Raw genomic sequence first — 24115 nt, forward strand, 5'->3', positions numbered from 1 at the left:
TACTCATCGTTTGACGGTTCTTCGGTTCTTGGATCGGCATTACACATCACCTCATCCTCCCCAACCCTTGTTTCCCCTGATGGGCCTCCGTTATCATCCGGCGCCGCTGTTTCTGACGCTGCTGAGGTAGTTGGGAGTGTTCTTTCGGGGTGTGAAAGTAGTGTTCATCTTCTCTTGCTTATCGGAAGGGAGAACATTTCTCTTATCCTTCTTCATCTTCACTCATGGCCTCTTCGCATCACTCGAGGAGGCCAAGAGACGCCTCCGGGGCTCAGATGCCCGTTGGTCGCTACACAAGGCTTGATGAGATTGGTCGCGGGAGTTTTGCTACTGTTTACCAGGGGGTGCACACGGTGAGTGTGTTTTTGCTTTCTATTGCTAGATTGATGGGTAGATGCTGATATGCTTGACTCCATTAGAAATCACGCACCTATGTCGCCATCAAGTCGGTCGACCTGTCGAAGCTGAACCGGAAGTTGAAGGAGAATCTCTACTCTGAGATTCAGATTCTCAAGGGCCTCTATCATCCTCATATCGTCGCTCTTATCGACTGCCATGAATCAACATCTCATATTCATCTAGTTATGGAATACTGTGCCCTCGGGGACCTGTCGTTGTTTATCAAACGGCGGGACACCCTCGGGGAGCATCGGTATACACGGGACATGATAGCCAAGTACCCCAACCCCCGGGGTGGTGCTCTCAACGAGGTCATCGTTCGTCATTTTCTCAAGCAATTATCTAGCTCCCTCAAGTTCCTTCGAGACCGGAATCTTATCCATCGTGATATCAAGCCGCAGAATCTGCTTCTCTGTCCAGCTCCTGCATCCTACCGGGCTGGCGTTGCCCAAGTTGTTCCCTTCAAGGGCAGCGAGGACTCATTTAATCCAGAAACTGGTCTTGAGTCATTGCCCATGCTCAAGATTGCAGACTTTGGCTTTGCTCGCTCCCTTCCCGCCACATCGTTAGCTGAAACCCTCTGTGGTTCCCCATTGTACATGGCTCCTGAGATTCTTCGATATGAGAAGTACGATGCCAAGGCAGATCTATGGTCTGTTGGTACTGTGCTCTATGAGATGGTGGTCGGGAAACCACCGTTTCGAGCATCAAACCATGTGGAACTACTTCGAAAGATCGAGAAAGGGGATGATAGGATCAAGTTTCCTGAAGAAAATCCGGCGAGCGACGACGTCAAGAAACTAATCCGTGGCCTACTCAAGCGGAATCCAGTGGAGCGTATGACCTTCAACGACTTCTTCGAGAACAACATCATCAAAGGGCCTATCCCTGGGTTAGTACTCGACGATACATCAGATCGTCGTCGTTCTTCTATCGAAACCGGTGCTATGCCACAAGCGCCTCGACCCGAATCCCGTCCTGGACCTAGTAGCCCAGTTGAACCTAAGCGTGAAAAGGAAGTTACACAACCCGCGACCACGCGAGAGGAACCGTCGGAAAAGCCGATACCGGTTCAACAGCCACCGACTCCTCGCCAGAAGTCGGCGACACCTCCTGGCGTTACACCGATGCGGAGAATGGGAAGTGCTGATAGGCCTCCATCCGCTGCCAAAGAGCCACCACGTGCAAAGACCCCTCCGCAACGACCGCCGCCCATTTCCGCCGCTACCGCTCCGGCCCGTCAGGAACTCGTCGATCGCAATGTTCCGACCGGAGCCCAGAAAGTGCCGCAAGGCCAGAAACCTGCAACAGACGGCACGAGGGAAGAGCGGGAGCGTGCTGCACAGGAAGTTGCATTTGAAAGGGATTATGTGGTAGTGGAAAAGCGTGCGGTTGAGGTCAATGCCTTTGCAGATGAGTTGGCACATAGTCCTCGCATCCAGGGTTATGCTCGTCCGGGGCAAGGTACTATGTCTCGTCGTACGACGGCACCAAGTGCGACGACCACAGGAACGTCCGGTCAACCTCCCACCAGCAAGGCCATGCAGATAATTCCGGGGCGGGGACGTGCGGATTCAGGTCACAGCCGTCAGGGCTCATATGAACGGCGGTACGGCCAGAGCCCTACGTCAGCAACATCGGCCATCTCGAAGGCACTTAACATGGCCAGTGGGAGACTGTTTGGGATGGGCTTCTCCCCGCCAGTGACGACCACAAAAAGTGGACGGTCGCCTCCCCTGGGGTACAATCCATTTCCAGCCTACCCTGCTCAAGGTAGTCTAATTGTTGGAGATGGTGCCAAAACCAACGCAGCTCTGGATGAAGATACTAAGACTGTCCAAGTAATTGAGGAGTGTGCAACCCGTAGTGATGTTGTATATGGCTTCGCCGAAGTGAAGTACAAACAGCTCATTCCTTTGGCACCATCGGCCCAGATCGAACAACAGGGCATGAGGCCTAATGCACCGGACCTTGACCAGGATAGCTCGGAATTCGCGGATACTGGGTTGACCTTTGACGCCACTGTGACTCTTGCGGAGGAAGCGTTGGTACTCTACGTCAAGGCGCTTTCACAATTGGCCAAATCCATGGATATCGCCGGTGTCTGGTGGTCACGCAAGAACCGCGACCCATTTGCTGACAAGTCGAGTGATCCTACCAGTGGTGCCGTAGGAACTCGAGTCAACAATGTTGTCCAATGGGTGCGGGGTCGCTTTAACGAGGTCTTGGAGAAAGCAGAGTTTGTCCGGTTGAAATTGGTCGAAGGGCAAAAGCGACTGGCCGGCCAGACAAGCAATCGCTCGATCGCCTCGTCTGCTGGTTCCGCTGGCTCTGTGGATGTGATGGTCAGCTCTGGCGTGACGGCAGAGAAACTGATGTACGATCGCGCGTTGGAAATGAGTCGAGCGGCTGCCATCAATGAGCTTACCGGTGAAGATCTCCCCGGGTGCGAAATTGCATACGTCACCGCTATACGCATGTTGGAAGCGGTGCTCGAGGAGGAGGGACCATCATCGTCGCGAGCAGCTGGTACTCCGAGCGATGAAAAGATTATTCTGGATGAGATGCAAGCGGAGGACAGGCAAGTGGTTGTCAAATGTAAGTTTTTAAGTTTTTTTTTTTTTTTTTTTTTTTTTTTTTTTTTTTTTTTTTTTTTTTTTTTTTGGTGCCCCAAAATTGTGTGTGCTTTGATCTAACTAAGTTACAGTGGTTTCCAGCATTCGGGGCCGATTGGCAGCACTTCGCAAGAAGCTTTCTTTGATGGCGAAGCGAGCACCAACCCCTGTCACTGGCAAGATGCCTCCTACATCGAACGTGGCCGTGGCTTCGCCCACCGTGGGCGCAACGCCGCCCAAGTGAAGAATTTGCATCGCATGCCACTTTCAAGTGGCCTTAACTTTCATATTGATTTGTTTTTGTTTTTCTGGTTTACTTAATGAGATTTTTACAGAGCTGACAGGGCGCTATGTTCTGGCGTTGGCTCTACTGTTTTTACGAGATACGATCATGGGCGGTTTTTCTGCTGTTGAGGTTTCTTTGGGACACAAACTCCGCTCCTGCTTCATTCTGAATTTGTGTTTGTGATTCCTTGACCATTTCATTATCATATATCCGATTGGCACCAGGTGTTATTTGTTTTTGTTTTGAGAGGGAGCGATTATCCAATATTTCATGGCGTTTGGGAACAGGGGAGATATATACAGATTGATCCGATAGCAATGAACATGACCGGCGGATTGACCGGTGACTGATACGAGTACATTAGTGCGGTTGTACATAGCACAAATCTGAGCTTATTTTTGGAATCTGCAGGGAAAACAACGTGGTGACTGGAGATAAGATCAAGATCTGTACCACGTGATATGTCAACGTCTGAGTTTCCACTTACAGACGCCGAGAATAACCACAGTTCATTGACTGCTTGAAATGCTGAAACGGCCGACAGAATTGCGTGATCGGGGTCCCGAGAGGTTTGGCAGTGTCGCCGAGATGTGGAGTGGTTCCGGCTAGACTAAAAGGGCTGATTTTTCTTGGTCTAAAATTGCGCCATCGCCGAACTGACAGCTTTTGCCTCATGGGGTCACGCCTTTTTTTAACTTCTTTTCTCTTTTTCTTTCCTTGTGATAGTATTCGGACTTCTGACCACTAAATTCTTCTTTCATCATTTCGCAACCTAATCGGATCTGTCTGGACTTTGCTTCGGAGATTTTCGCCACGGAATGAGATTGACAGCTTCCATTCTTGGTTCGTTGAATCGGTAACACAGCCGAGGATTTTCTTTTTTTTTTTTTTTTTTCTCTCCTTCAAATTTACATCTACATTTTTTATTTCAATTGTCGCAAGAAATAGAAACAACCTTGTCATCGAAAGGAAGAGGCATTAGGGCCGTCAGCGATTGCATCACATTTAGGCCCAGCACACCATCTGCATCGCGGTTGTTCTCGGCTGTCCGAGCTGAGCTGCTATATAGCTGCTAGCCCCAGCTTTTGTTCCTACGCATAAGCAAAAAGAAGGGAAAAAAAAAGAAGCCACAGCAAAATGGAGGACCCCGTCGCACAGTCAAGTGTCCAGAAGGGCATTATCCCTGACGCAAAGCCCGTTGATGAGGCGCCGCGTAGGGCTGATGGTGTTTCGCAGCTTTGTATGTTGCCACTCACTTATTACCACCAGGTCCGAGTTTGAGGCTAACATGTGCGCGCAGATGAGGGAAATGTCTTTGAAGCTTCACCTGAAGATCGTCGCCAGATTGGTGTGATCAGTGCATCGTTTTTGATTTTCAACCGTGTTATTGGTACGGGTATCTTTGCGACGCCGAGTACTATTCTCCAGCTGTCGGGGAGTGTTGGGTTGTCGTTGATTATGTGGGTTGTCGGGACGTTGATTGCCATGGCTGGAACGGCGGTTTATCTGGAGTGGGGGACTGCTATTCCTAAGTATGTTCCTGCTTTCCCTGGACGGTTTGTGGATTGAGCTGATACGGGAATAGGAACGGTGGTGAAAAAAACTACCTCGAATACGTCTTCAAGAAGCCCAAGTTCCTTGCTACCGCCATGTACGCTGCCTATACCGTCCTGCTGGGTTGGGCCGCCAGCAACAGTGTCGTTTTCGGTGAATACATCCTCAACGCCGCCGATGTCGAGGTTGGTCGCTGGAACCAACGCGGTATCGGATTGGCCTGTCTCACCACTGCATTCCTTGTCCATTCGTTCGCGGTGAAATGGGGTCTTCGACTGCAGAACCTGCTCGGTGTCATTAAGCTGGTTATCATCCTGTTCGTCATTGTCGCTGGTTGGGTCGCGTTGGCTGGACATATGCATATTGAGAACCCGCCGCATAATTTCAGCAATGCGTTCGAGGGCACGACGAGTAGTGGATATGGTATTGTGATGGCGTTGTACAACGTTATCTGGTCATTTATTGGATATTCGAACGCGAACTATGTAAGCTGCACTGCTGCACATGCTTCCACAGAGTTTATCGCTAATGCATGTCGCACAATAGGCGTTGAGTGAAACCAAGAACCCGGTCCGGACGTTGAAGATCGCCGCCCCGATGGCTATCGGATCTGTCGGTATCTTCTACATGCTCTGCAATATCGCGTATTTTGCTGCCGTGCCCAAGGAGCAATTCTTATCGTCGGGGCAGACTGTTGCGGCGGCTTTCTTTGGAAACATGTTCGGTGCTCGCGCTGAGAAGGTCATGTCTGTGTTCGTCGCACTGTCGGCGTTTGGCAATGTGCTTTCTGTTATTTTCTCTCAGGGTCGGATTGTCCAAGAATTGGGTCGTGAGGGTGTCCTGCCGTTTTCGAAGATCTGGGCTAGCAACCGGCCTTTCAACTCGCCTGCTGCCGGTCTTTTCGAGCACTGGGTTGTGTCGATTATTATTCTGTTGGCACCTCCGCCAGGTGATGCATACAACTTCTTGGTCAAGTGAGTTCTTCCATTCAGAATGCGATCTGAATATCAGACTAACAATCACAGCCTCATCTCCTACCCCCTCTCCATCGTCAACGTCTTCGTCTCTGCCGGTCTCATTTGGATCTACATCAACCGGAAAACGCACTTCCCCAACTGGAACCCCGGTATCCGCGCTACCCTCCCCGTCACCGTCTTCTTCTTCCTCTCCCAGTGCTACCTCGTCGTGGCACCCTACGTGCCGCCCTCGGCCGGCCAGAGCGTCTACAACGACCTCCCCTACTACCTGCACTGCGTGGTCGCGATCGGTATTTTTGCCTTCGGCGCGCTGTATTATCTGGTGTGGGCGGTCCTGATGCCCAAATTTGGGAAATACATGTTGGTCAAGGAGACCGTGGTGGATGCTGATGGCTGGTCCAGAAGTGTTTTCACGCGGCTGCCGTTGTCGCAGGCGGGTTCTTCGTGACCCTGTTTCTTCTATTCTTTCGGATTATCATTTTGAGATAATATGGCGTTATGAGCGAAAAATAGTACATAGAGAGCATAATTGTAATTTAAATGTGGATATCATATGAGATGAGATAAAATAATTATGTCCCAGCCATCTATGGAAGTCCAGTCACGTAGATTTTTCATGGACCCCTCAAACTGGCTGGAGGACTGTCTCGCAAGTACTGCCAGCAATTGGCAGGTTGCAGTATCTGCCATGAATGAAAATATGGCATATACTGTTTTTTGACTTGCTTGGTTTAGAATGTGAAGAAGAGAAGAAGAAGAAAGCAGAGGAAAAAAGAAGAGAAAAGCATCGTCCGCCTCTAACGCTAGGGTAGTTTAGGAATAGCGTGTCTGCCATGTTGCCTAATACAGGCTGTCAGGTATTGTCATATATTACTCACCGCCTACCTGTTTTAGCTTGATATTGTTCCGTGCTTCAATTTTTCAATTCTTTCGAGCTTCATCTTGAGATTGTCCATTGCCAATTGCCTTGCCATTGCTCTCTTTCTTTGTATTATAGTGTATCGTATATAACCTCTCGTTTCTTTTCATTCTCTCCTCTTCTTCTGCCTTCCGCCGCAGTTCATGCGTCGCTTTTCCTCCGCGCGGTTACCGCTGGTGCTCAACGCAGCAAGACAGCCACCGCTCTCTCGTCGCCCGCTTTCGCTCTCATTCCTCAACCCCTCATCCACATTCTCTCTTTCAACAAAGACTACTCCGTCCTCGACTACTACCTATCCCGCCACGAATCGCGTCTTGCGCCGTTCCACCCTCTCGCATACCTCGAAACGCTACTGTTCTTATCGCAGGATGTGTGGCACCCGCCGTGCTGAGGAGCTCTCGGGCTCGACTACCATCCAGGGTCGTGAGGTGTTGCCGACGAATGTTAAGCCCGTGCATTATGATTTGACCTTGGAGCCGGATTTTGAGAAGTTTACTTATGATGGGAGTGTTGTTATTGAGTATGTCACTTTGTTCTTGTCTTGAGCTAAGCTATAGCTATAGCTATGTGGTGGTGGGGTAGCTAACACCGTGCAGCCTCCAAGTCACGGAAGACACCACCTCGATCTCGCTGAACTCGAACGAAATCGACATCAAAAAGGCCTCCGTCCTATCTCAGGGCTCCGTCATTGCGTCTAACCCCGATGTCTCCATCGACGCAGACACCCAGGTCGCTACCGTCAAGTTCTCGGATACTATCCCCGCGGGGACTTCCGCCCAGCTGAAGCTCGACTTTGTCGGCTCGCTGAACGACAACATGGCTGGTTTCTACCGCTCGTCGTACAAGACAAGCGATGGACAGACGAAATATATTGCTTCGACGCAGATGGAGCCAACGGATGCCCGGCGGGCGTTCCCCTGCTTTGATGAGCCGGCACTCAAGGCGAAGTTTACGATCACGCTGGTTGCGGATAAAAGTATGACTTGCTTAAGTAATATGGATGTTGCGGAGGAGAAGGATGTTGAGGGCGGTAAGGTGGCTGTTAAGTTCAGTACTTCGCCGCTTATGTCGACTTATCTGGTGGCATTTATTGTTGGTCATCTTAACTATATTGAGACTAAGAACTTCCGTGTTCCTATCCGGGTGTATGCTACTCCTGATCAGGATATTGAGCATGGTCGCTTCTCGTTGGAGCTGGCAGCTAGGACGTTGGCTTTCTATGAGAAGGCTTTCGACAACGAGTTCCCGCTTCCCAAGATGGATATGGTTGCCGTGCCGGATTTCAGTGCCGGGGCTATGGAGAATTGGGGTCTGATCACTTACCGTGTTGTCGATGTGTTGCTGGATGAGAAGACCAGCGGTGCTTCGCGCAAGGAGCGCATTGCCGAGGTTGTCCAGCACGAGTTGGCCCACCAGTGGTTCGGTAACTTGGTCACCATGGACTTCTGGGATGGCCTCTGGTTGAACGAGGGTTTCGCTACCTGGATGTCGTGGTACTCCTGCAACAGCTTCTACCCCGAGTGGAAGGTCTGGCAGACCTACGTCATCGATAACCTGCAGGGTGCTCTGTCTCTTGATTCGCTGCGTAGCAGTCACCCCATTGAGGTGCCTGTCAAGCGTGCTGAGGATATCAACCAGATTTTCGACGCCATTTCGTACTCCAAGGGTTCGTCTGTGCTGCGCATGATCTCGAAGTACTTGGGTGAGGATGTTTTCCTGCAAGGTGTCCGTAACTACATCAAGAAGCACGCCTATGGAAACACCCAGACTGGTGATCTTTGGGGTGCTTTGGCTGATGCCAGTGGCAAGCCTGTGCAAGCTGTCATGGATATTTGGACCAAGCACGTTGGTTTCCCTGTCGTTTCGGTGACCGAAAACCCCGAGACTTCGTCGATCAAGCTGAAGCAGAACCGCTTCCTGCGTACCGGTGATGTCCGTCCAGAGGAGGACACCACTCTCTACCCTATCTCGCTGGGCCTGCGTACTAAGCAGGGTGTCGATGAGGAGACGATGCTGACGGAGCGCGAGAGCGAGTTCAAGGTTCCTGACCTTGATTTCTTCAAGCTCAACGCTGACCACTCCGCCATCTACCGTGCTTCATACAGCCCCGAGCGTCTCACCAAGCTTGGAGAGGCTGCCAGAAAGGGTCTGTTGACCGTCGAGGACCGCGCAGGTATGATTGCCGACTCCGGTGCTCTTGCTGCCTCAGGCTACCAGAGCACCTCTGGTCTTCTGTCGCTCCTCAAGGGCTTCGACAGCGAGTCCGAGTTCGTCGTGTGGAACGAGATCCTGGCCCGCATTGGCACTGTGCGCGCCGCTTGGTTGTTCGAGGACACTCAGACCAAGGACGCCCTCAAGGCCTTCCAGCGCTCATTGGTCGCCACCAAGGCCCACGAACTGGGCTGGACATTCTCCGAAGAAGACGGTCACATCCTCCAACAATTCAAGGCCCTGATGTTCGCCAGCGCCGGCTCCGCTGAAGACTCAACCGTGGTCAAGGCTGCTCAAGAAATGTTCGCCAAATTCGCCGCCGGCGACCTCAGCGCCATCCACCCCAATATCCGCGGCAGCGTCTTCAGCATCGTCCTCAAGCATGGCGGCGCCAAGGAATACGATGTTGTCTACGATCGCTTCCGCAACGCGCCCACCTCGGACGAAAAGACCACCGCGCTGCGCTGCCTGGGCGCCGCCGAGGACTCCGCTCTCATTCAGCGCACTTTGGGACTGGCTTCCAGCGACGAAGTCAAGAACCAGGATATCTACATGCCTCTTGGTGGGCTTCGCAGCCACGTCCCCGGTATCGAGGCGCGCTGGAACTGGGTCAAGGATAACTGGGATACTTTGTACAAGCGTCTGCCGCCTGGTCTGGGTATGTTGGGTACTGTTGTGCAGCTTTGCACGTCTAGCTTCTGCACTGAGGCGCAGCTTAAGGATGTGCAGACTTTCTTTGAGAGTAAGGATACTAAGGTATGTCCTTCCCTTACATCATCCATTCATCAATTCAGTGGGATATGGTGCTAACTTGTGCAGGGCTTCGACCGTGCCGTCGAGCAAACTCTCGATGCTATCCGGGCTAAGGTCCACTGGCTTAAGCGGGACCGTGACGATGTTACGGGCTGGCTTAAGGCTAATGGGTTTTTGAGGGATGGGAAGCTGTAAGCTTGCTTTAGGTCTTGGATGCAGAACAATATTTTAGGAGGATGAGTTGCTGATGATGGATAATTTAATGATGAATATGAAATGCAAATTTATCTCGACTCTATTAGCAAATTGATATTCTCGGATGATCAGAGCGTGCTGGGCAGTACCGTCGTAGAAATTGTTATCAATGGATATGATCAGTAGATTTATCTTCGATAAGCTGCCATATGCTATATCGATGCTATATAATCGAGTTTGATAGATATTGGCCAAGTATTCCTGAACTTCTCATGCAGGTCAGGTACGTTATTTGCAGATAAATTCCTGAGACCTCATCTTAGGAAGATTTTTCTAGCTTGCAGAATTCCCATAGATCATTATGGTTTGAATGATAGTATGTCACCCTTGACATCATAAAGATACAGAAACAATACTCCACTATAAACCCAGCAACACTTGTGCCAGACAAATGGGAGAACTTTACCCAGTAAAAGAGCATACGGCGTGGAAACTCCCAATGAGCACCAGAGCAGAATAAAATGATCCCGGAACCATATCACAAGTTCTTCGTAAGCGGAATTCGCTACAAACAACCGGTGTGCAAGAAGCTTTTGTCAATAGCCTCATCATGCTGGCTTGCAGTGGTCTTCTCATGCAATTCAACATGCTCTCATAGTTCTACTCGATATTCCCCATCTCCAGAGTTCATCGTTGGAACGTGAAAATGTGCATCGACCCAACTGTCAAAGCCACATACTCAGCTAGCACACACTGGGCAGGAAATACCGGATTGGCATTTAATATACCTTGAAAGTTTAAATGACGTCCTCGTTTCTGAGGGCTATTATCCTTTCCTCTCCTCTCCAAAATCCATATATGTAAGGCATGCAACTGTACCAATAAAACGAGCACCTGGTCCGAAAAGGCTTGGTTAGCTGGGGAGCTATGGGGAATTTTTCTCAGCACTCTGGTTTTGAGTGTTGGTCCCGAAGTTGGGAAAGCTGATCGAAACTCGTTTAAATTTGTTGTGTAGGGATCCCGGGAATAGGGAGCTTTGGGGATTGTACCAATGCTGTCTGGTATGATGGTGTCTGAGCTCTGGTCGTTGGCATGTAGACCTGAAAGTCTGCGAAGTGAGCACAGCAGCCGGCGCCTATCTATGGACGATATAGTCTGATCTAAGAATCATAAGTTCTTCTAAGGTATCTCTTCATAGCGGCCACCGTGACTTGACTAGATGCTGTTTATAGAGGACAGGTCCACCAAGTAGGTACTTCTTTCTAGTAACGTGAGCGTATACAGGAAGAGTCTTTGGTTGAATGAACAATGTTATCCATTTCATTGTAGTAGCTATAGAAGCAAAGAGGACGAAGAGATAGTAGCAACAATTAGTGAATAAATCCATATTCCCTCCAGGACTCGCAGGACATCATTCACATTCTATTGGCCAGGTAAAAGCGATAGTTCAATGAACTTTGTGGTTTCATTACTGTGCCACTGCGTCTCAGGGATATATTCAAGCAGTATCTTGCGCAGCCTGGTGAGTCTGGTTCAAAGACTGCTGGTAAAATGCAGTATCCTAGCAGCTTGTTTTATCACATCTGCTGCAAGCGCTATCAATGTCGTTGAACCACGGCCCAAATGTGTCACCCATGTCCTGCGAGGCCCTCGACATCTCGAATGTCTGGCTCTGCGTCTCTGTAGCACTTTGTCAACGTGGTCCACCTGTAGCACCGTAGCCGTGTATCCATCGATTTGAAGTCCCGGTGTCCATGTTCGTGCTGCCTCCGAGCACATGTAGTTGGTGAAACATGGAGTCCACATAGCAACACGCTGCTGGTACTTCCAGCAGCTGAAGGTCGTCCATGTCGTCCATGTCGAACATTCGCGACGGAGCACAGAAGTATTCTGTACGATGGCAATCATTACGTTCTGCATTGTCCACAAACACCAAGAACTCATGGCGCATGCACATGCACCAAGGATCCCACGAGCAAAAAGAGAAACGAAGTCCTCATTCCCTGCTCATCCCTCAACCGCAAAAAGCACCTTCATATACAAACTACACCCCCGACACCCGACAACAACCTCACCCCCCTCAATCTCCCTCTCCAAATCCCCCTCCGTAATCATAAACCCCCGTTCATCACCGCAGCGACACCCGCGATACCAAACACCTTCTCCGTTGTTATCATTGTCGTCTTCGACAAGATCCTCCAAATCAACGACTTCAAGGCCTGTGTGGAATACAGTGCCGTTTTTCTCGCGGTCGACGGTTTTCGCGCGGTCGAGGCGAAGGGCGCGGTCGTATTCGGTGCGTAGGGTGGGAGAGGAGAGGGTTTTGTAGGCTGTTGTTATTTGGTCGATTGTGTAGGTGTTCGTGGTGGGTTCGTCATGGTGGTCTGGCGTTGACGCGAGGTCTGCTTCCTTCGTATTTGTCTTATCGGGATGATGTCGCAGTAACGCGCGATGGTATGCTAATTTGAGTTGTTGTGTCGTGAGCGTCGCGGAGGATGTAAACGGGATGTTGAGGATTGTGTAGTAGTCATGGTCGTGAACTGCGTTTTCTCCGGCCATTTTGTGATCGCTTCCTAGGTGATCTTGCTGGGAACCGAGATTCTTCAATGCGATGCTCGAGGCCAGGAATAGTGCAAAGGCAATTTCTTGCGCTGTATGGGAGAATCACGTATGGGAAAAGCTTTGGCGGGGTCGAGGGGTCGAGGGGTCGGAATTTTGCAGGTTGCTGTTTTGGGAAAGGCGGCGTGGTTCGGAGGATTTGTATAGTATGGGGTACTGCGGTACAGGTGAAGTGGTTCTAGAGTGTACTGTACTTCAAAGAATTTGCTTAATGATTGGGATATATAATTGGTGTCTTACTATTTAAAGATACGACAAACCTATGATGTCGGCCAATATATATATTCAAGTGCCACTCACCATCCATGTTCATCCTTCCCGTTGGACCTTATCGCGTCGCATACTACATCATAACAGCAACAAATATGTAGTCATCTCCATTACTATGTATACCTTGCTAATGGACTGCCCATAAGAGGCTCAAACATCAACGCAGAAGACGCCATCCCAATGAGGATTCCAAAATGGAACAAGTCGGATATCAAAATCAGCAAAAACGAACAATGCTATCAAAAAACCATCAACTTTACTCAGCCTCGAGCAAATCACTCAGAAGCCTTAAGCACAAACCGGTCCTCAGCCTTACTAGCAAACGGAACACCAAGCTCCAACAGCTTCACAAACGCATCCGAGAACTCCTTGAAAAACACATCGTTATCCTTGGCATACCGCTCAACGTGCTTCTTGAACTCTTTGTCCTTGATAAGCGCAATATCACTAGGAAGCATCATGAGAGTCTGCGTGGACTTGTCCGTGAACTGCTCGGGCCCATTCCACTTCTTCTTATTCCAGCTCTCCTCGACAAGCAGACGGAAGAATTCATTAGTGAAGACAGTAGGGCTGAAATCCCAAGGACCGTCGAAACCAGACCGGTCAGCGTGAGCACGGCCCAAAGCGTGAGCACCAATCAAAGCGACAATCTCCTGGTCGTTGAAGCCCATGCGGTAGAACACGTCGCGGACGTGGCCGTAGCTCTTGGAGCCGTCGGGTAGACGTCCGTCAGGCGTGCAGCCTGCGACGTCCTTGTCCTGGCGGCCGGGTCTCCAGGGGATGGCGGGCCCGCCGAGTTCCTGGATTGCGGCAACGCCGGACAGGGTCCAGAGGTCGGAGTGGGAGATCCAGGGGAACTTGGCCTTGATGGGCTCAAGGAAGTCGCGGGCGACTTTGAGGCCGGCGTTGGCACCGTGGTCGGATTCGGGGGCGAATCTCATGGTGGCGCCGTTGCTGCCGCCGGTGCCGGTTTCTTTGTCGTAGGTGCCACTTGCGTGCCAGGCGAGACGGAGGACGACCTTATCATGTCTTGTTAGCTTTGTGTTCTATTGCTCATTCATATCGAACAGGCGACTTACCGGTCCATAGCTGCCGTCATCATAGTCCGTCTCATCGGCGAGCTTGCGAGCGACTTCATCATACACAGCCTGGTAGTCCTTCTGTTGAGGCACAAAGTTCTTCGCCGAAACATCACCACCCTTCAAATAGAAGTACGCCCCCGCACCACCAGCGACGGCGAGACCAGCCCAGAGAAGGCCGTTGGAAGATTTGCCCTGCTCAGGAGCCTCGGTAGAATAGCCCCGACGAGAGGAGCGGAAGGCTTGCGAGGGGAGGGAGAAGCGAGCGCTACGAGCAGCGGGTCTGAAGGATGAAGTGGCCGGGGTTGAACGGAGGAAGGCCCGGGAGGCAGTTCTCGCGGCGGAAGCCATGGTGTATTCAGATATTGATGCTATTGAACGAATAGACAGAAAGACACGAGAGAGGAGCAAAGACACAGAAGAGTGCCGGATCAACCAGAGAAGACAGGATGTAACACAAAAGAGGAGAAGAACAAGGAGCCAGCAGAAGAGGAGAAGAAGCAAACACTTTAAATAAACGCATCCATCACCAAGCAGAAGCCCATCGAACATTACCTCCTCACCTCCTCAGGACCAATCACAATGTCCCACTCATGCCCAGAAGCCCATCCTTAGGAATCATCTCCTACTAATCTGCCGGCTCTGGGCCCTTGGTTCGGGTCGACCTCCGCATTTGCTTAGGCTAGCTGGACTTGCTTATGGGTTGTCTTTGGACGTCTGCATCAGTCAGCGTCCCATAACTAGGAGTCCTTCAATCACTGAGCGTGGCAATGGCACTTCGATCCATGGCTCTTGGTTTCCAGTAGATTGAACTTTGATATGGCCACCACTGTTTATAATTCTGGCTGCTCGGTCGACCCAGATAGCTCCTCTGGATGACGAGAATAGCCGAGCTAGCGATCCACCGGGCGACGATTATTATTAAAGCGAGCGCTCTGTGTGGCGGGCGCTGAATGCAAATCGCCGAGGAACTTCCTGGTGGGCGGCATTACTCAGCGCCGGGTTCTAGAAAGCCAAGCATTGGCCAATTGCTTCTGCACGGAGTATTAGTGTTCCGCCGGAGTAGTTAGTTCTATAGGGGACTTTCCATGTGTTCTGGATAGTCACATCCATCAAATATCACCTGCTATAGGTACAGACCCTTAACAGACAACACCACGCTTACGGACGTACAAGCATAACCACAAGGCATAAACAATAGGACTTCCGCATGATAACACTCCCCTTCCGTAGAATAGTTCTTGAATGTCTCATTCCTCATACGGGGGTCTGAGGAAATCTCAGCCTCAGGCCGGAAAGTTACACTGTGCGACTCAAACATTCCGTGCTGTGAGCGTACCATAGGAATGACAGCAGATTATCCCTTGCGTAGTGTTGTGGTTTGGTGGAAAGATGTTTGCTCATGGTGGTATACGAGGAGTTGATATATATGGTCAAGGGGATGTTGCCATGATGTTGAGTCTCGTGGGTCGAGAATATCCAATAACCAGAAGTGAACGGAACGCCATCGACACGAAAGCACAGAATGACCGGCTTACTACCAGGTTGAAACTACGATCCTAGGGTTGATGTCCCCATCTAAGACTGACTATCTTAGACAATGACACCAAAAATGGCCGCCAGAAAGAAGTAGCCGTCGAGCTGGAGCAACAAAGGCCATCGTTGATTGACCCAAGTGACGATTTGCCTCCGTTGACTTATACCACAGAAGCTAAACTGCTTCGCAAGATCGATCTCAGATTGCTCCCGTGTGTGTCATGTTTGGTGTTGCTGTGCTATCTGGACAGGTGATTGCATCTTCTATGTTGGTAAGAAAGAAACTGACGACGTAGGTCCAACGTGGCCAATGCGCTTGTATACGGATTGAAAGAGGATCTGAATATTTCCGGAGTCCAGGTGTCGACGGCATTGGCCATGTTCTTCATCACGTATATCTTATTTGAGATTCCGTGGAATATCACATTGAAGAGGTTGACACCGCGGGTTTGGCGTATGTTCTTCTTCCACTCTTCTGTATGAGTTGGTAGCTGATGAAATAGTGTCCATTTGTATGCTCTGTTTCGGCTTGACGACAATGTGTACCGGATTCGTTCGGAATTATGGTGGTTTTTTGGCCACACGCCTTGTCCTTGGATTGGCGGAAGCAGGTAGGTTCAATCGTTGTCAATGAGTGTCGAAATTGACTCGGCTAGGAATCTTCCCCGGCTGTGCCTATCTCATGGGATCGTGGTATAGACGAAGAGAAGCCCAACGACGCTTCTCACTCTATTTGAGTGCAACTTGTTTGGCTACCGCTTTCGGTGGTCTGATAGCAGCCGCCATTGGCAATATGGACGGAATGGGCTCTTTGCCCGGCTGGCGATGGATCTTCATCATCGAGGGCATCTTGACGGTTCTATTAGCGCTGGTCTGCTTCGTCTTTCTCCCGAACTTCCCAGAGCAGGCCAAATGGCTTACAGACGAGGAGCGCGAATATGTTCGGGCGCGGCTGCGGGCTGAACAGGGTAGCTCAGCACTTGATCGTCGTATTACGGTACGCGACGTCTGGGAGGTAATAAAAGACCCTAAAGCGATAATCACGGGAATTCTTCACTTGACAGTCTCCGTGCCGGGGACCATGGGCACGTATTTTGCACCAACAATTATTGAGAATCTTGGGATTTATTCTCCGATTCAGACCCAATGGCACACGGTTCCGGTGTGGATGGTTGCCTTTGTCTTGACTCTGGTCGTGGCATACGGTTCCGACAAAATTGGGAATCGGTATGCCTTGACTATAGTCTGTGCCGTCATAAGTATTGTGGGCTATGCTATCCTGTTCGAAATGGACAACGTGCAGGTGCGGTACGGAGCATTATTTCTGGCCATCGCTGGTGTGCATGCTTTGATGCCTTGTACGTGACCCTTCCGTACGCGGTCAGAGTTGACCTAGCTGACTTTTGCAGTGGAGGTTTGTTGGAACGCGATGAATCTTGGAGGCCACCATCGACGCGCTGTGGGAAGCGCATGGCAGGTATCCGTGGGAAGTCTCGGAGGTATCATTGGGACGTACGCCTTTCGACAGGAAGATGCACCGGAGTATCGACTTTCGTATGCCCTCTGCATTGGCTTTACCTGTGCGAGCGCCGCACTCTGTACCATGTATTGGGCATGGTGCCGGTGGCTCAACCGTCAACGAGCCAGCCAGGGATGGGGACGAGATTTGAGCGAGGAGGAAAAGGAGCGTCTAGGAGACCGGAGTCCGAGTTATCGGTTGATGCTATAGGTGAAACAGAATGCCATTGATATGATGCTATATAGATGTCCGTCATAAAAAAAGTCCTGCCACTCGATCAAAGCGAGCACCAGGGTGGAGTAGACGCGGTCCTGCTAAAAACCGTATGGGTTTGTTCTTCCACAAATGATAACGAAAACAGTATAGCCTCTATGCCATGGGGCAAGACGCACGACTGAGTGGTGATAGTCTGGTTAGTATAGATCACGTAGAGCAAGAGAGCTCTTCATTATGAGCTCGACTTGTCTGGACAGAGTAATTTTGGACACTGCACAATGGAATGAGAATGAGAGAGAAGAGAGAGGCGAAGAAAAAATCGATAAAATGCCCTCATCGGAACAATCATCCTCCCGAGATAACCACGTGATCACACAATCCCCTATATATTTTCACCACCAAAAACTCGATTGACCTTTTCTTCTTTTTTCCTCACACTTTTATAAAACCACGAACGCATAATCAACCTCCAGGTCCTCCATCCATAGGTTGGTAGGTCATATTGGCGTACAAGATCGAACTTTCGGGCATTTATGGCTCCTCGACCGCGCTGAGTTTTCCTCCCGGAGACTTGAGTGCGATGGTTGATGCGAGTCACCTGCTGCTCAGACATCCTTTTGCTAGTGAATTGGAGTAGATATCTTGTAGTCCATTGCCGAGAACGCACTCCAACATGGAGTATTTTACTGCAATCGGTGCTTTCAACGCGATGCTTCCGGAATACTCACTTCAGGTACGGAGTATCATACGGAGCATTGATTCTGTATACAGAATGCTAAAGACCCCTTGACCAAGTCGAGAATAAGCTCTAAATAAGCACCGTCAACTGTATTGTTCTATTTCTGCATACGACGCTCCCCACATGTGCATCCCTGGTCCCGTGCTCTCCGTCTGGCCTGTCTTTCATCCTTTTCTTACCACTCCAAGACCACCACGCCCCTTCTCGTATTCTTCTCTATCTATAAACCTCCTGGTGTCTTTCCCTATTCTCCTCTCCCTCTCCCCTATAGATTCTATTCAAAATCATGATCGCCAGCCTCTTCTAAAGCTAGTTCGCGGTGGTCGACCCCTATTTCTTTTCGGTAACAAAGCTCGCCTCTCTCCGTACTTCGAACCCCTAATCACGATCTTCGGCGTTCTGCGTTTTCCGTCACTCTTCATTCCCCAGTTTCGATCTCCAGCTAGCCGGGAATATGGTTGTCGGGATCAGTAAACGCCAGCAGTCTCGCAATGAGAGGGCTCTACAAGACCTCGTCCGGTCGGTCCCGGGTAATGACCGTTGCGCTGATTGTGGCGAGTTGAATCCAGGTACGTGTATATATCCGTGGTTTTAAGGAATTGATGAGAATGCAGTGCTAATACGTTATGTGAACAGGATGGGCAAGTTGGAATGTACGTATCCGGACTACTCGGATCCCCCGGTAGTGCCACCTCGAAAACATGAGATACTGATGGTTAGGTAACAGATGGGACTCTTCCTGTGCATGCGATGTGCTGCGTTGCACCGCAAGTTGGGCACCCATATCTCCAAGGTCAAGTCCTTAACTATGGACAGTTGGTCGTCGGACCAAGTTGATGTGAGTAAATCAGATCTTTCAATGTGGTGATAGAGCACGACTGATTGCGAGAATCATAATAGAATATGAAATCCCACGGCAACAACATCATGAACAAAATCTTCAACCCCAAAAATGTCAAGCCTCCAGTTCCCACCGATATCGACGAGAGCGACTCGTGCATGGAACGATACATCCGTCAGAAATACCAACACCGATCGCTCGAGGATGGAAAACCTAAGCCTCCTAGTCGTCATGATTCCGGTTACACCAAGTCCCCTGAAGGCTCGCCGCCCCCTCTGCCTCCAAAGAATGGTAAGTTCTTTGGATTTGGACTCCGTGGATCATCTTCTACCTCAAATCTTCGTCGATTTTCTACCAGCAAGCCGACTTCGCCGCGATCGCAGAGACATGGTTCGCCTCCTCCGCCGGTTCCTGTTAATACGGCCTCGCAGGGCATGGGTGCCTCGATTGGAGATATGGGTACACCTTCGTTCGAAGCGAAGTTGGCTACGTTGAGAGAGATGGGATTTCCCGACGACCGACGCAACGCGGTTATCCTACGGGGGTTGGGCGGCAATATGGAGAGGACGATTGAATCTTTGACAAGATTAGGCGAAGGCTCGGGTGCTTCAACGCGTCCGATTTCGCGGGCGAGGACCCCAAATCCAACGTCGACCTCCATCGCTGCACCTACCTCGCCGGCCAGAGCGACGACTTCTTACAACCCGTTCGATCAATTGGACTCTAAACCAGCCAACCAGTCTACCGAAAAGTCATACAACCCCTTCGATGTGCCAAATACGCAACCTCAGTCTGCAAATCTGGAGGCATCGTTCCAAGGCCTGCAGGTTTCCCAGCCGTTGTTCCCGCACTCGACGGGAGGATACCCGCTCCCGAATCGCCAGAACTCCCTCCCTCAGCCTCTCTACCAACAGTCTGCTACTCCTCCGGTCACAGCGACATTTGCACAAAATGGATTCCTTGGGTCTACGCAGACGCAGACGTTTGACGGCGGAAACAACCCGTTCTTCCAGTCTGCTCAGCCGCAGCCGCAGGCCCAGCCCCAGGTTAACAACAGTCCGTTTGCGAGCCAATTCCCGAACAACACCACGCAGAACAATCCTTTCTTCAACCAGCTCACGCCGCAATACACATCTATGCAGCAACCTCAGCAGACTCAGTCAGTAGCGCCGCCTGTTCCGTCTCTCCAACATGCGAACACGATGCCGATGGCATCTTCTACATCGCCACTTGGACAGTCTTCGCCGTTCCTGCAGCAGCAGCAGCAGCAGCAGCAACCGCAACAGCAACTTCTACAACCGCAGACGACCCCGCTGGGCCAGTCAAACCCGTACAACCCATTCCAGTCAATGACTGCACCAAGCAGTCCGCAGAACCCAGGCTTCCAAAACCCGTTCCAGAGCCAGTTCCAGCCTCAAGCACAACAGTCGCAGCCGCAGCCGCAGCAACCCCAGCAGTCACAATTCCAGCCTCAAGCACAACAGCAGCAGCCACAATACCAACCCCAATTTCAGCAACAGCAATCTACATTCCAAACCCAACCAACCCCGCAACAACTCATCCCCCAAGCCACCGGTCGCGTGGACAAAGGCAGCATCCTCTCCTTGTACAATATCCCCTCTCCAACCCCGACCCTCGCACAGCAACAGCAACAGCAGCAACAAGCAGCCCTCAGCCCTGTCCCCGGCCTAACCCCTTCCCTCGGCTCAACCCCAGCATCCAACGTCACAACCCCCCAACAACCACAACAGCCCCTCTCCGCGGGCCTCCCGCAAACCGCCTCTAGAAACCCCTTTATGTCTTCCGCGCCAGCCTCGGCTCCGCCTACACAGCCTGATTTCGGTAACTCACCGTTTAGCACGCAACCGCAGCAGTTCCAGCAACAGCCCTTCCAGCAGGCACAACCACAGCAACAGCCGCAACAACAATCCGGCCTAGGCATCGGCATGGGAATGAACACCAACATGAACATGGGTATGGGAATGGGCATGAAACCGACCGGTCCGCCTCCATCATCGCTGAACAACATGGGCTTCGCACGAAACCACTCAAGTCAGCAGAGCGTTGATTTGAACGGATTGCAGAGTGGTCGGCATAGTCCCGATGCATTTGCGAGTTTGAGTGCGCGCTATGGTTAACGATCTATCTTCGTTTGGTTTTTGGTTCCTTGTTTGGAATCCTTAGCTTTTGGCTTCTTGGTTATTGCCAGATACATACATTCTCGGTGGGTAATACGGATTTGCCTATTTACATATTTTGTCGTTCTGGTCGTGTAATAGTACTTACTTACTGTTTTTTACATATTCTGTTTGCATTTCTGGCGTTTATTGTTCTGTGTTCGTGTATCTAGATTGATTTTGGGAATTGGTACATAACATAACACAAAGATAATAAATAGTTCGGAGTCTCATGAAATTGAACATAAGCATAAGCATAAACACTATATACCTCCTAGATTTTGTCATAACGAATTCAACCCATCTAATCCACCCTATTTTATTCAAAACCAAAAGCATCAAAACCAGAAAACATAAGACATAAATCAAGACCACAACTCCCTCTTCCCTTTTTTACTCCCCTTTTTACTTCTATCGTTAATATCCCACACACTCAACCACGAAGATGATGATGGCTTTGAAGATAAAGATCCCTGCACCCGTTCTAGGAAAGTCTTCTTTTGAGTGGTCTTTCCCCACGATGGCCATGATAATTTCGCCCCAGATTGGACCCTTGACTGTTGCAGGAATGCGGGGGTCCATTTCCCGCTCTCGATTTGGCTTCGGATATCGGTTATTGCTTTCCGCGCACGGATATCAGCTTCATTTGCGCTGGTTTTAAAAACCTTGGTAGCAGTGGAAGCATGTGCTTTGAGGGTCTGGGTAATGAGGCCGAGATCGATATCGAGATAGAAGTTGAAGAGTTTACGATGCGCGCGCTCTTCGCGCTCCTTTAGGATGGCTTTCCAAGATTGCTGCTCGCCCGGATCGAGACACCAGACCACGACATCGCCCTTTCGTCGCCAGTCATCGTGCCAGACTGTGTTGAATGTGCGGTGGCATTCACCGTATGATGAAGACTTCAGCAACTTCTGGAGGGTAGGTTCCAGCTGCGCGAAGAAAACGAGGTAATCAGGCCATTCGTGGTATCCCTTCGGGTTCCGTCGGTTGGACGGCTTTGAGAGATAAGATGGTTTGCGAGGGACATGCCAGAGACCGCCGAGCATGTTCTGTCGGAGGAAGGTGGTAGGATTCTCGTAGAATTGGTCTGCTTCGTCGACGTAGGCGGCTTTTTCGGAGTCTTTGAGATTCACCGGGGGCTCGCAGGATAGGGCCCAGGCGTTGATGGAGGGGTAGACCATGTGGGAGCGCCAGGGGGTGCTGTGGCAGGGCATGAGGAAGCCTGTTGAGATGCCCGGGCCGGAGGAGGCGGATTGGACATGATTGGGGGTTGTGTGGCGGTTGTGTTGGTTGCGGAGGTAGGAGAGGACGTTTACCGTGCCCGAGGCGTGGTAGATGGTGGCGTAGAGTGCGATGAAGATGTTGACGATGAGGACAAAGATCAAGACGAGTCTTCGGGGAGTGTAGATCCTAGAGGATCGCGACACGGCCGGATAGAAGGACTCGAGCAATGGCGTAGCGGACAAGATGTGCAATGACGGTAAAATCGGGTAGATAAAGCGCACTTCTTTGTGGGAGATCAATGACAGAACAAGTGGCATAGCCAGACAAACGTATGTCAGTTGAGTTTGGATGTTGGTCCGCCAATGCTTCGACGCGGATGATGGTGGACGGTTGGCTGAGCGATAGAGTCCGAACAGGGCAAAAGGCAGCGCCGTGGTCAGAAGCAGAGGAAGACCCTGAGAGACGTAGTAATGGAAGTCATTCTTTCCGTAGAACACGGCCAGCGACTGCGCGATGTTGAAGTAGAGGAACTTGAGAGGCGGGAACGTCCAGACTCCGTAGAAAAACCAGTCAGCTAGTGTGGACACGGACAGTATCGCAGATCCGCATATCACGACTTCGCGCGCGAGGATCTTTTGTGTTTCCCAAGAGTTACGGTATAACACAATACCGGCCAGAGTTATCCAGATCAAAATGTTTGTAGGACGGAGGGTACAGGCGAGTGCCGCGAGACAGAGACATTGTCGTAGGCTGCTTCGTTAGTTTACAGCATTCATCTGATAATCGAAATGCGTACCTGTTCAGCAGTTCTTTATCCAACCGCTCTTGAGTGCGACTGCTTCTGGATTTGCGCGCCGCTTTCAGCTCGGAATCCAAAGACCATTCCCAGGGCCACAAATCCAGAGCGACAACCGTTATCGTCGTTTCCAAACAGTTTGACAGGGTTCTCGTCGAGCAGAACCATTGCCAGGGACTGGCCACGGTCAACGCCAACTATACACTGTCAGTCTCTCGTTACGCGATATTATCCAGAGTAACATACGACCGCCCAATTCTTGCGCGACCCGTCACCATAGATGCGACGAGCAAAGTTCCAGGTGTAGAAGTCGCCGACAGCTGCGATAACGGCCTGCACGGTTTTCGGAGCGGCGATTAGGAGGTTCGCACGTAGCGCGGGGGAGAGACGGAGGAGGAAGGCAAGGAGGGCGGCGATGCGATAGACGGCAGCGAACAAAAGGGGATGTAAGGAGGATCGCAGATGATTTCTCCATTCCTGTGGTTGTCAGCAGTAGCATTAGCAGTGGTGTGGGAACTACTAACCCAGGTTATCCATGCTCCCTGGTCTTTCCCAAACGCGAGTTGCCATGCCGGCTCGAGCGATTGAAAGAATTCATCTGGCTGGAAAAACGTGCGCACAACCAGCGCGTTGACGAGACGGAAGGCGATGAGGGAGAGGAGGATGGTGGTGGGTGTGATGTCGCGGGGTTCTTTTGATTCTTTCCCTCTGGTATCTTTGGATGGTCTTGTTTCTCTCGTCTCCTTGGGCCTTTTTGACTCTCTGTATTCTTTGTACTCTCGCAATGGCGGTAATGATGACCGCGGAGGCTCTCTCGGCGATGACTCCTTTACCGACCCCCCGGAGCTGCTGGACGACGCTTTGGAGCGACGCGGTTTGCTGGAGGAGCTGGGAGGAGGCGCTGAAGGAGTATTCGACGATAGATAAGATAATAGTTTCGCAGATGAGCGACCCGACGAGGACCGTCCTGAGCGTGAAGCCATGGTTCGCGTGTCGAGAGTGTGGGTGAGAGATTGTTTTGCTAGTCGGCAGCAGTATTACTACTAAGTAGAGCTATCGGCACTCACACGCGGAGTCGACACTAAACAACCCCAAAACGGAAATTCCACGAGAAACGGACCGTGGAATGACATCTATGACAGCATTATTATTACTAGTGTGTAGTATTTTCTCTCCAATTGTTAGATAGC

The 24115-nt window shown here is 50.8% G+C and overlaps 8 protein-coding genes across 8 annotated transcripts; 5 read left to right on the forward strand and 3 right to left on the reverse strand.

The window, feature by feature from the left end:
• Window positions 1-224: 224 nt before the first annotated feature.
• atg1 (serine/threonine protein kinase ATG1) lies at window positions 225-3258 on the forward strand (the record flags this gene model as incomplete). The annotated part of the gene is made up of 3 exons (XM_040779283.1): window positions 225-353; window positions 420-2997; window positions 3107-3258. The coding sequence occupies 3 exons, from the start codon at window positions 225-227 to the stop codon at window positions 3256-3258; spliced, it is 2859 nt and encodes a 952-aa protein (XP_040635939.1).
• A 701-nt stretch (window positions 3259-3959) lies between these two features.
• EURHEDRAFT_415674 (high affinity methionine permease) lies at window positions 3960-6415 on the forward strand. Its single transcript, XM_040782758.1, has 5 exons — window positions 3960-4540; window positions 4601-4832; window positions 4886-5339; window positions 5401-5828; window positions 5880-6415. The coding sequence occupies exons 1-5, from the start codon at window positions 4438-4440 to the stop codon at window positions 6277-6279; spliced, it is 1617 nt and encodes a 538-aa protein (XP_040635940.1). The 5' UTR covers window positions 3960-4437; the 3' UTR covers window positions 6280-6415.
• A 360-nt stretch (window positions 6416-6775) lies between these two features.
• Window positions 6776-10047, forward strand: EURHEDRAFT_415675 (M1 family metallopeptidase). Its single transcript, XM_040782759.1, has 3 exons — window positions 6776-7270; window positions 7347-9717; window positions 9781-10047. Exons 1-3 carry the CDS (start codon window positions 6894-6896, stop codon window positions 9907-9909), a joined length of 2877 nt encoding a protein of 958 aa, XP_040635941.1. The 5' UTR covers window positions 6776-6893; the 3' UTR covers window positions 9910-10047.
• A 1869-nt stretch (window positions 10048-11916) lies between these two features.
• On the reverse strand, window positions 11917-12468 carry EURHEDRAFT_380343 (uncharacterized protein; the record flags this gene model as incomplete). Its single annotated transcript, XM_040779284.1, has 1 exon — window positions 11917-12468. The coding sequence occupies one exon, from the start codon at window positions 12466-12468 to the stop codon at window positions 11917-11919; it is 552 nt and encodes a 183-aa protein (XP_040635942.1).
• A 605-nt stretch (window positions 12469-13073) lies between these two features.
• Window positions 13074-14228, reverse strand: EURHEDRAFT_380344 (peroxidase; the record flags this gene model as incomplete). The annotated part of the gene is made up of 2 exons (XM_040779285.1): window positions 13074-13817; window positions 13878-14228. The coding sequence occupies 2 exons, from the start codon at window positions 14226-14228 to the stop codon at window positions 13074-13076; spliced, it is 1095 nt and encodes a 364-aa protein (XP_040635943.1).
• A 679-nt stretch (window positions 14229-14907) lies between these two features.
• Window positions 14908-17142, forward strand: EURHEDRAFT_525676 (MFS general substrate transporter; the record flags this gene model as incomplete). The annotated part of the gene is made up of 6 exons (XM_040786955.1): window positions 14908-15421; window positions 15475-15625; window positions 15710-15867; window positions 15905-16024; window positions 16070-16771; window positions 16823-17142. Exons 1-6 carry the CDS (start codon window positions 15403-15405, stop codon window positions 17140-17142), a joined length of 1470 nt encoding a protein of 489 aa, XP_040635944.1. The 5' UTR covers window positions 14908-15402.
• A 1312-nt stretch (window positions 17143-18454) lies between these two features.
• Window positions 18455-21068, forward strand: EURHEDRAFT_201059 (putative GTPase activating protein for Arf). Its single transcript, XM_040777935.1, has 3 exons — window positions 18455-18456; window positions 18524-18725; window positions 18788-21068. Exons 2-3 carry the CDS (start codon window positions 18615-18617, stop codon window positions 20864-20866), a joined length of 2190 nt encoding a protein of 729 aa, XP_040635945.1. The 5' UTR covers window positions 18455-18456; window positions 18524-18614; the 3' UTR covers window positions 20867-21068.
• gpi10 (putative glycosylphosphatidylinositol-alpha 1,2 mannosyltransferase) lies at window positions 21042-24058 on the reverse strand. Its single transcript, XM_040785553.1, has 4 exons — window positions 23450-24058; window positions 23172-23402; window positions 22926-23122; window positions 21042-22879 (listed from the first exon to the last, which is right to left on the reverse strand). The coding sequence occupies exons 1-4, from the start codon at window positions 23906-23908 to the stop codon at window positions 21271-21273; spliced, it is 2496 nt and encodes an 831-aa protein (XP_040635946.1). The 5' UTR covers window positions 23909-24058; the 3' UTR covers window positions 21042-21270.
• Window positions 24059-24115: the final 57 nt, after the last annotated feature.

Source organism: Aspergillus ruber, assembly GCF_000600275.1.
Source record: "Aspergillus ruber CBS 135680 unplaced genomic scaffold scaffold00028, whole genome shotgun sequence".
NCBI lineage: Eukaryota > Fungi > Ascomycota > Eurotiomycetes > Eurotiales > Aspergillaceae > Aspergillus > Aspergillus ruber.

Bases quoted from the DNA above. Each gene is read 5' to 3' on its own strand.
- EURHEDRAFT_415674 (XM_040782758.1), top strand. From the start codon at position 4,438: ATGGAGGACCCCGTCGCACAGTCAAGTGTCCAGAAGGGCATTATCCCT. The intron at 4,833-4,885 runs GTATGTTCCTGC...ATACGGGAATAG, and splicing joins TGGGGGACTGCTATTCCTAA to GAACGGTGGTGAAAAAAACT. The intron at 5,340-5,400 runs GTAAGCTGCACT...GTCGCACAATAG, and splicing joins GATATTCGAACGCGAACTAT to GCGTTGAGTGAAACCAAGAA.
- EURHEDRAFT_415675 (XM_040782759.1), top strand. From the start codon at position 6,894: ATGCGTCGCTTTTCCTCCGCGCGGTTACCGCTGGTGCTCAACGCAGCA. The intron at 7,271-7,346 runs GTATGTCACTTT...AACACCGTGCAG, and splicing joins GATGGGAGTGTTGTTATTGA to CCTCCAAGTCACGGAAGACA. The intron at 9,718-9,780 runs GTATGTCCTTCC...TAACTTGTGCAG, and splicing joins TTGAGAGTAAGGATACTAAG to GGCTTCGACCGTGCCGTCGA.
- EURHEDRAFT_201059 (XM_040777935.1), top strand. From the start codon at position 18,615: ATGGGACTCTTCCTGTGCATGCGATGTGCTGCGTTGCACCGCAAGTTG. The intron at 18,726-18,787 runs GTGAGTAAATCA...GAATCATAATAG, and splicing joins GGTCGTCGGACCAAGTTGAT to AATATGAAATCCCACGGCAA.
- gpi10 (XM_040785553.1), bottom strand. From the start codon at position 23,908: ATGGCTTCACGCTCAGGACGGTCCTCGTCGGGTCGCTCATCTGCGAAA. The intron at 23,403-23,449 runs GTTAGTAGTTCC...TGACAACCACAG, and splicing joins AGGGAGCATGGATAACCTGG to GAATGGAGAAATCATCTGCG. The intron at 22,880-22,925 runs GTACGCATTTCG...CTAACGAAGCAG, and splicing joins GATAAAGAACTGCTGAACAG to CCTACGACAATGTCTCTGTC.